At 42.3% G+C, this 9,547-nt stretch overlaps 3 protein-coding genes and 1 pseudogene across 4 annotated transcripts; all 4 read right to left on the bottom strand.

The window, feature by feature from the left end:
* Positions 1 to 270: 270 nt before the first annotated feature.
* On the bottom strand, positions 271 to 713 carry TEOVI_000276100:pseudogene (annotated as a pseudogene). The gene is given in 4 exon segments: positions 271 to 306; positions 309 to 413; positions 415 to 468; positions 471 to 713. Coding segments are annotated over 4 exon segments (438 nt in total).
* A 1,683-nt stretch (positions 714 to 2,396) lies between these two features.
* Positions 2,397 to 3,701, bottom strand: TEOVI_000276000 (uncharacterized protein; the record flags this gene model as incomplete). Its single annotated transcript, XM_067225785.1, has 1 exon — positions 2,397 to 3,701. The coding sequence occupies one exon, from the start codon at positions 3,699 to 3,701 to the stop codon at positions 2,397 to 2,399; it is 1,305 nt and encodes a 434-aa protein (XP_067081886.1).
* A 1,068-nt stretch (positions 3,702 to 4,769) lies between these two features.
* TEOVI_000275900 (uncharacterized protein) lies at positions 4,770 to 6,074 on the bottom strand (the record flags this gene model as incomplete). Its single annotated transcript, XM_067225784.1, has 1 exon — positions 4,770 to 6,074. One exon carries the CDS (start codon positions 6,072 to 6,074, stop codon positions 4,770 to 4,772), a length of 1,305 nt encoding a protein of 434 aa, XP_067081885.1.
* Positions 6,075 to 7,791: 1,717 nt separating this feature from the next.
* Positions 7,792 to 8,958, bottom strand: TEOVI_000275800 (class I transcription factor A, subunit 4; the record flags this gene model as incomplete). Its single annotated transcript, XM_067225783.1, has 1 exon — positions 7,792 to 8,958. One exon carries the CDS (start codon positions 8,956 to 8,958, stop codon positions 7,792 to 7,794), a length of 1,167 nt encoding a protein of 388 aa, XP_067081884.1.
* Between the last annotated feature and the right edge of the window lie 589 nt (positions 8,959 to 9,547).

Below are 9,547 nucleotides of genomic sequence, written 5' to 3'. Positions count from 1 at the left end.
ATATATATATATATATATATATATATTTGTTTCTAATCGGATGACTCAAACGACTTTTGGTTCAGTTACTTCAGGTTACGCTCGGTAATCTACCCTTTCCTCTGTAATTGAATGAACCACAAACATTGTTTCCCCAGACTCCCTCCTCCTAACCAAAGCACACACACAAAAAAAAACGCAGAGACAAAATGAAAAAAAAAACTCCCACATTTGCTTTCGCTCCCCGGCGCATATATAAGTATAAATACATATTACATTTTTCTTTTCTTTTCACTTGATGGAAGGGCCGTAGAATTCTTTTTTTTTTTTTGCTCACAGTTCTTGCTGATCACTGATAATTCATACGAACGCTTCCCCGATGGAAGGACGCGAAACGGTAACGCAAGCAATGAGGAAGTGAAATACGGGGGGGGGAGAAGGGGAAACAAAGCGAGACAAAGAAAGGGATGATACATTGAAAAAAAAAAACAAAAAAAAGGAAGGACAACACAACGACAAAAAGACGTCATTAATACATCAACGATTTGACAAAGAAAAGGGTGAAAGAAAAATATAATTAAGAAGTGAGGGAAGAAAACAAAACAAAACAAAAAAGCAAATCGCGCCACGTGGCAATAAGAACGGGACCCGGACACATGGAAAGGGAACCACAAACGACAGGCAATCATAGCAATCATAACAACAACATTATAAATATAAATATATAATATCATATTATTTTTTTTCCTTTTTAAATCTTTATCGATGAAGAGAACGAGAGGAGACATCACACGAGAGGATACAGACGAAAAAAAAAAACACGAAAAAGATAGAAGACTGAAGCCGTTAACAATTTAAAACAGAGACAATAAACAGTAAGATTGGAATATATGAGAGGAGAAACAACTCGGTTTCCGCATCTTCATGTGGCAGTTAGGATATCTATCCAAATTCTGTGTTGGTAAAGTAATCCAACATACCAAATTAAATATATAAATATATGCACGGGCATGTATTGCTGTCTTTCTGCATAAATAATAATGAATAAGAGAAAGTTCCATTGTACCCTTAAGAAAAGGGGTGGAAACCAAATAAATATTATTAATACATATATATATTTATATATATATTTATGCATTTATACATTCGTGTGCATTCTGCATTTGAATATATAGTTAAATATAAGAATATAAACAACCTGTCAAGTTACTGAACGGAAGAATTTAAGCAAACAACTTTCAAAAAAAAAAAGGAAAGGAAAGGAAAGGAGAAAAGAAAAAAAAATTATTTAGCAAGTGGTGTGAACGCAGTTAAGTGGCGGAAGGGGCGAGAAGGATAAAACAAAAAAAAGTGTAAAAGTAAGAAGAAAAGGAAAAGGAAGAGAAAAGGGAAGAAAAGGGAAGGGAAGGGAACAAAAAGAAAAAAGAAAAAAGAAAAAAGAAAATGAAGTTACAACAGGAGGTTACAAACTTAGAAAAAGAAACTGAAGGCTATGTTTAATTGTCGAAACAGTGTCAAGTGACGGTTTGAACGCCCGACTGCCAAAGGGAATGGAAGAGGGAGGACGCGGCCCTCGGCGTATTGTCCGCTTGAGTTTTGGCCATCGAGTCCGACCGAACAAAACCAAAAACAAAAATATAAAAGGAAAAAAAAGAAAGAAAAACGCGGCCTCAGCGCCTGGCGAGGTCCGATTTCCGAAGCCTTTTTTAGGCTCTTTTATTATTAGTTCCTTCTCGCAGTTACTTTAGTCCTTCCCGGCCACGTCACAGTGAGAAACACACAACACATACATAAAATGAAATACGGGTTTGGCAGCGCAGGGCCTAAAAGAAAAAAAAAAGGAATGTAACATATTGTAGAAAGAAGGAAAAAAAAAAGAGAGGAAAAATTCAAAAGAGGGGAGCAGGTAAGGGCGGGGTGTTTTGCATTTATCTTCGTTTCGGATAAAAATTCCCACGGAATAATCTCCGCATTTCAGCTACTCATTCCTTCTCCGCATACATTTAACACACACACACACACACACACATACACACACATACAAATACACGCTCTCCTGTTCCCCTCTATCCTTCCTTTTATATCATTCCTCTCTAGACAAAACAAAGCAACAAGAAGAAAAAAAAGAAAAAAGGGGTGAAAAACTATCTGTTTCACTTACCTTCCCGGGGTCGTTGAAGATTAAAAAAAGTTAAATCGGCGTAGTCTCATCTCCTTTATGTGTGCTCGTACAATCTATCCACGTCAGATACTTAATGCGACGGACTCTGCCTTCTTTTTCTTTTCTTCCTTAAAAAGAAAGGCGCAAAATATTATTGATTATGATAATCCTCGTAAATTTCAACGTCTCGTTCATCTTCGTTCTTCTCCTCTTTCCAGTACATGTTAAACTCTTCGTGGCATAAAGAAATGTTTCTTTACAGAGTGGATTCCAGGATTCGGAAATCAATTTTTTCGGTGAAGTGGTGCATTTGGTAGTGATAATGTTCCTCTCCTGGCCTGTAAGGGCGGTTGCACTCCCCGCATTTGCGGTAGCCAAACACTTCAACCAATTGTCTCATGGTGAAGGTCACCTCAAAGGCGTACGGATTTGACTCCCACGAAGGGAGCCACGGCTTTCCCGTTACCGGGTCGATATTACATTCCGTTTGGTGTTTTGTACTTTTCATGTGACTTCGAAACTCGCCATAGGTTAGAAAGGCTTGTGAGCACTCCTCCAGGGGGCATTGGTAACCAAATACTTCTTCATCATCCGGATCGACATTTTTGTTGGTGGGGGCATATCTGTACAAAAGCTCCCTCACGGCAGGGTTATTGATATCAGCAAACACTTCAAGTAATTCTTTAAGGTATCGAACCGCCGAGCGATTTCCCGCTGTCCGATAGTCCACCTGCCCATATCCGGTCGAGCCCTGCTCTATTAAACCAACCCTTCTTTCTATTCGGCGACGGAGAAGTGCCGGTGGAAGTCCGTGGACGTGGTTTGATTCCTCAATATGTTGCCGGATGTCCGCCCACTCATCAAACAAAAGTCGACAAGTCGGGCACTGATACAAAATGACATATTGACTCCCGTTTGGGCTGCGAGGTGGGCGCTTGGGGAATGGGACGAGGAATTGATCCACTCCGAAACCTTCAACTTCGAATTCACAATCCTTCGGCACCCCTCCTTCATCGCATGGACCTGTTCCCCTTTTCGATCGTAAGCCCCGCCCTTTCCGGTTTTCACTTTTTTTTGTCGTCCAGTGTTCCGCCATCTCATCCAGCATGCCTTCCTCCTGGCAAGTGAGACATTTCACCGTCTTTGGGATGTATTGGTTATGATGCTCGTCGCGAAGATGAATGGCAAGATGCAGGACACACAAGAATGATGTGCCACAATGGCAGCGATACTGATCCCGCGTAAGTACCATCGGATGGTCGATCTTGTAGTCGTTTCTTTCATGGAATATGCCAAGGAATCCGCGATGTTTGGTGCTCATCTCGTGTCGGTGTGGCTGTGACGAACCAAAGTAACTGTGTTTCTTCCCGCACTCAACGCATGCAGCAGAGTAGTGCCAGCTCGTGTCCAGGTGTTTCGTCAGTTTCGTCCACGTACTAATTTCACCGACGCATTTTAGGCAGCGAAAGCCCATGGATTTTTCACCATCCAAAGAGCCGTTCACGGAAAGCTCCGTATTTCCATCCTCTTCGGAAGTACCCATATATCCTCCTACACGCATATACGTTCTCAACAGTATCCTTCAGTGCTTTATATATAAATGAATATAAATATATAAGATGATGTGTGCGTGCGAAATGTACTTTTCCTTCCCCTCTTACTTTTTTGGTCTTGTAGCTGACCTCCGATCTCAGAAACACAGCGTAAAGTTGATCCTCCGTTTGCTGATCCCGTTTCTTCTTTTTTCCTGAGGGTGTTAAAAATAGTTTTAATTTACTCCAATTGTGTATATATATATATATATATATTTGGGGGTGTCGCAGGTGCTGAAGTCGCAAAAGAAAGAAACAAAGAAAAGAAGAAGTTTTCCCGGTAGATTCGGCCTTGTCACGACTCTCAAAAAGAAACGTCACAGGTGGGAGGAGCGGGAAGAAAGAAACGAGGACTATGATTCGAAAACAATTGGAAAGTAAAGGGAAAAACAATGGAGAACGGCGGAGTTCCACCGCCAAACCGAAGGAACTTTGAAAAAATAGAAAGGCAGAGCCAACAGCAGCAACAGTCGCTGCCAACTTTCCCCTCCTCCCTTCTTCCTCCCAAAGCCTGCAGGTGCATACAAACACACTTGTATGCGATTCATGTATCTATATTTTTTGGAAATAAATAAATGTACAAGTGTAACCACGGGTGCATAAATGAATGTAAATTTATCTGCTTGCTCATTTTCTTAAAGTCTGTTTGAAGAAGCACAACACATCAGTGTCACACAGACATCCCTGCAGCAGCCTCACAACAAACAAAAGGGAAGGTGAAGAAGATTGAAAAAAAAAAATGGGACGGAAAATGATACGGTGCATTTGCTCCCCCACTCTCCTCCTTCCGAGAATAGCCACGTGGATATTCGCAGCTAATATACAAGTCAAAGTTTCAGTGGATAATTTTCCTTTTTAGAGGAAAGTGTAGGAGGGACCCCACCTCTGAGCACCGCTGCGACGCACGTCAAAACGTACAAACGCTCGGCTGCGAGCAATAACTAAATCCCTCGCACAGATATAATTTCTTCTAACAAACACGTACAACCACAAATAAAAACGACAACATAAGTGCTTGTGGTGAAGAGAAACGTTACTCAAAGGGTTCGAATCACTATTGGAGATGTTGAGATACTCCGTTGATCAGCTTCCAGGTAGTCCCTAATAATATACAAACGAACAGCCTCCCAAATCATGTTTTTCAACTCCCGCGAAGCCACATGTTGGACCAAATCTTTCACTACAGCAGCCCGCACGCTCGGCATGTTGAGGTTGTTCAATGCATTGGGCAACTGGTGAAGGTGGTCGCGAACACTTCTATACACCTCTGCAAAATCCGGCAGTCGCGGTGCTGGGCGCGTAGCTGTGAAGTTCAGCAGGTAACGAGACCCGACGCGCACGTGATTTGCATTACTAATTATCCGTTCGTCGTCGCCCACTGCACCGTAATCCTTGCTAGAGTCTAACTCGATAAAAAGGTATTCTCTCCCCTCACTGTCGTGCTCTTCAAAAGCAGTTATGTTCACTCCAGTCCCTGGCTCTCTGCGGGCCTCAGGAGATAATTCCTCATCACTCAAGCACCGCACGTCCACACTTACGCCTATCCCTGAAAATATGCGCTCCGCAAAATGTACAATTCGGCCCTTCTCCCCTTCCATGCTGAGGCATAATTTCACAACAGGAAACCTACTGGTATCCAACGTGGTAAACTCATTCAGCTGCATGAGGACAGATTGGTCTAATGAAGCACTAGCTTCTCTCGTGGTGACGGGAGACAGGCTAAATTTTAACGCACGGGGGACTATACTTGTTGGCGATGAGTCCCCTGATGTGTTGCATGTTGACTCGGGTGTGCCAAATACGGGCCACTTATTACCACCTTCACACAACAGGTCTACGGTCACTCTGTAGTTTGACTCACCCAACTTCGAACTCTGTTTCATCGATGCAAGTGAAGTGTATCTTCCCGGTTCCGCTGATGCACTGCACTCGGGCCCCTCGGATAAATCAATAACCATTTTCAGCAGTCTCCCGCCCAACATCCACTTTACATTTTTTCCGGCATCAACCAACTCCGTTGATAATCCACTAAGGGACTGACTGGATTTCCCCACACCCATTTTCTTGAGGGCCCATACGGACAGATTTAACTGAACAGGAAGGTCCCCTATTGCTGCGCCATTGGCAACAGCTATTTGCGTAAGCCGTTCCGTCTCATAGATATCCACAAGCAACGTCAATGACCATTGGTTGTGAAGGATGTAACGGACATTGTTGGCGTTTGGCACGTCTTGAGCTCCCTCCACTTCCAAAGGAGACGGGATTTTTTTCTCCGAAGACGCCTCACGGCTCTTTTTCACCTCTTTTGTTTTTTTCCCCTTACCTACCACTCGCATCATCATTTTATCAATACCTCAAATGTGTTTCCGTCACACTCGCCTATTTGTTATGCCTTATTTACTTTTGATATCTGTACCTGTTATGTAATGTTATCCCCTTCCCTCTATTTCCCTCCTCCTGTTGTATTTCTATCCGATTCTATCGTAAATCCTCAGTTGTTTTTTTTTTCCACGCCCAACTTAGTCACAAACTAAAACTTATGGGAGCAAGAAGGCAATGTTTGTCCCATCTGTTTATGTTTTTTTTTAAAAAAAAAGTAAAATGCCAGTGATTACAGTGCACCCCTGATAAAATGCGTGAAGCACCAAAAAAAAAATAAAAGGATAAACAAGTCATTTTAGATTACAAATACGCGTATGCCTCTCGGGTACCTGAGCCACTTTTGGTAAAGATGTACGCAATACTTAAATATAAATTTGATAGAAAAAGTTTGGCACGCCGCATTATCCAACTGCATCACCGCAGAAATCTCATGCCTTTCCCCACCGGCCACACGCGCAGAGGGGGAAAAAAGTAACTGGCGGTGGCAAACCACTGATCAATTGTACAAATACGCATGCTGGAATATCGTATCGTTATTTTGATCGCACGCACTCGTCAAGTCATGCTAACAACTAATTCATTTGGTGGGTGGGATCTTAAAGGAATTGCAGCATTTTTTTTTTAATTTAACGAAAGCAATGCTCATCAACCCACTAATTCATCCCATACATCATTCAAAAAAGAGCAAAACTTACCCCAGTTGCAGCAGTAATTAATGCCTTTCATTCTCTTCTCCACTAGGTGGACATAATAAACGGTATCAGTTCAGTGGGGCATTACGCTAAGTTTTCACTCAAAGTCGTAGAAGTTCCCAGTTTCACTCACTGTCTACCTTTAATATCATTTTCCACCTTTTTCTTTCCCTTCCCACAACGATAGTAATGGAGAAATAAATAAATAAATGTTTAAGCAAAGAGCAGGAACAGTGACCATTGGATGCTTGCTGCAGTGAAGGACAAACTTAAATGTATAAACGCATTTACGGTTTCCCTCCCTTCTCCCTTCATTTTTTTTACTTATTATTATTATATTATTATTATCATTTTTACTCAAAGCAAGCAACAAAAAAAAACAGTGTTGTCGCCGACCGTTTCCTCTGGTTCTCCTCTTTTACTCTAACTTATTTCTCCCGCCGAATACACGAGCATGTTGTGGTGGAAGGGGATCAAGTACATAATATATATATATATATCTGAAGGACTGAGACACAAACAACGTTACAAAGAGCACCATTTAAACTAGAAAAATAATGGAGGAATAAACTAACGAAACTTTTAAAAGAATAAACAGAGAAGAAAATCGAAAACGCATACAAATGAAAAAGAAGAAAGGCAGCCCAACAGAATTATGGAACAATGAGGTACGCCGCCCCGGTCCTGTGGGTTAACCAATGAGCTTACGGACGCCAACGTTCGAATATATGATACTTGCTAGACTCGCATTACCTTTTATTACACCTCCCTCTCCCCCTTTTCCTCTCCCTTTTTAAAAAAAATTTTAACCTAATTTCCCTCTGAGAAAACCCACACCTTCTCTTCTTTTCCCTTTTGCTTTTGCTCTCCCCATTTCAACACAAGCATTAACGTACACATATACGGAGACTCATTTGTGTGAGCACGTTTGCGTTTGCGTTTGTATGCATGCCGACAGTTACCGTCGCTGGAATGCAAAGGGAAGTCAAAACGCCCTCCTATGAAAATGACTAATTATCGCCAACCTCACTTCCTCCTTCATATCATCTTCCTCCGCATTGGCAGTCCCAACTTTTTCAAAAACCTTCCGATAAACCTCTTTAAAGCGTAGGTACGCCAGCTCTTCCGGTGAAAACCCTCCAAGCACCTCCCTAACAGCATCTACTACGGTATCGGATGCAAGTGATACTGGCGACCTATGCGCACAAAAAGTAAACATAACGCCATCTTCCAGAGTGACCCAACCGCCCGTATTGGACACAATGATTGGTTCATTCCAACCTCCATTGTAATGAATATATGTCGGATCAAACCGCACCTCGAGACGGATTCGCTCAGTATTTACCCCTGGTGTCACAGTATATCGTGCCTTGGCATTTCGTGCAGTTAGAGATGGTTTGGCAAAGACGGAGGAATTACTCAAAAGGAGAGTTCTTTTTTTACTGCTCTCATTCTCATATGCTGCGTTTCGTTTCACCCCGCACCGAATACACATGTTGAGGTTAATTACTCCATTGAGTAAATACGGCCTGAGCCGCACCGTGTCACACATCTCGTCGCGACCGCACTCGTATACGATGGTTATCTGTGTTGAGCTCTCCACGTTCATTATGAAACCATTCCCTAAATCAACCTTCTCGCCAACAGGATGGGTGGAGGGCTGAAAGACGGAAGATAATTCCGAAAGGTTTGATGGTGCTCCAAGGGACCGTAAGCAGTTGAAGCTACAATAAATCCCTGTGTTTCCCAATGGTCTGCATCCTCTGCTAGTGGCAAGCACAGTGCCTCGGCCCTTACCAACCTTTTTGGTACCCACATCGTTGAAATCAACCTCAATGCAAAGTATTTTCTCCCCAACCACACTCCGGTAGCAATACAGTCCAAAAACTTCCCTCGTTCGCAGTGGAGCCAAAGTATCTTCATCTAATTGTGGTTTCGTTTCCTTTGCAAAGAATACGTTGAGAACAATGTGGGCTCCTGTAGTGCCTATTGGTCTATTGCCGCACGATGATGCAATAATCACACTCTTTTTTGTCGAAGTGGGGCCGTAATCTCTAGTCAGATCACAAAAGAATTGTATGGTGCTGCCAGTCACGCCGCAAAGAACGTTTTTTGTTGCCAGAAGTGGCAAAGCAGAAGCTAGCGTCGACATATGAGGAAAAAAGTTTACCGTATCACAACCTTCGAGCAAATAACAATAATAATAAAGAATGGAAGCTTCAGACGCTGCACTACCTTGTTAGTTGGTTGATGTAATGGTAATAAATACGTTCGGGTTCCCTCCCTTCTTCCGGATCCCTCCACGTACTAATGGGAAAGCTATTGAACTTCACCAATGACAGATCACTGCTAAGTAAATGAATATATATACATATATATATGTGCGTGTACGTTCATATATGAACCGACAAGTCAATAAGGAAGTGTAAGAGTACACACACCAACAAAAAAAAATCAAAGAATGTATGAGAAATGACAGAAGAGGACGTAGACCGAGGTTCAAAGACGCAGAGGCAATGTTGACGCCAAGCACAGTGAACAAAAAAATAAAAAGTGAGAACGCGTACTCCCACTAAGTGTGAAAATGAATGAAATAACAGTAAATGTATAGGAGGGAAACGGTGCGGAAAAGAGAAGCGCTCATGCCGTATCTGTTTCATCATAATCTATTCTCCACTCACTACGATCACAATCACACATACAGACACATCACATGACACACAAAATAGTGTGGACGGTAG

This window comes from Trypanosoma equiperdum (genome assembly GCF_001457755.1).
Source record: "Trypanosoma equiperdum strain OVI genome assembly, contig: ctg_602, whole genome shotgun sequence".
Lineage (NCBI taxonomy): Eukaryota > Euglenozoa > Kinetoplastea > Trypanosomatida > Trypanosomatidae > Trypanosoma > Trypanosoma equiperdum.
This window is presented reverse-complemented; position numbering and strand designations above follow the sequence as displayed.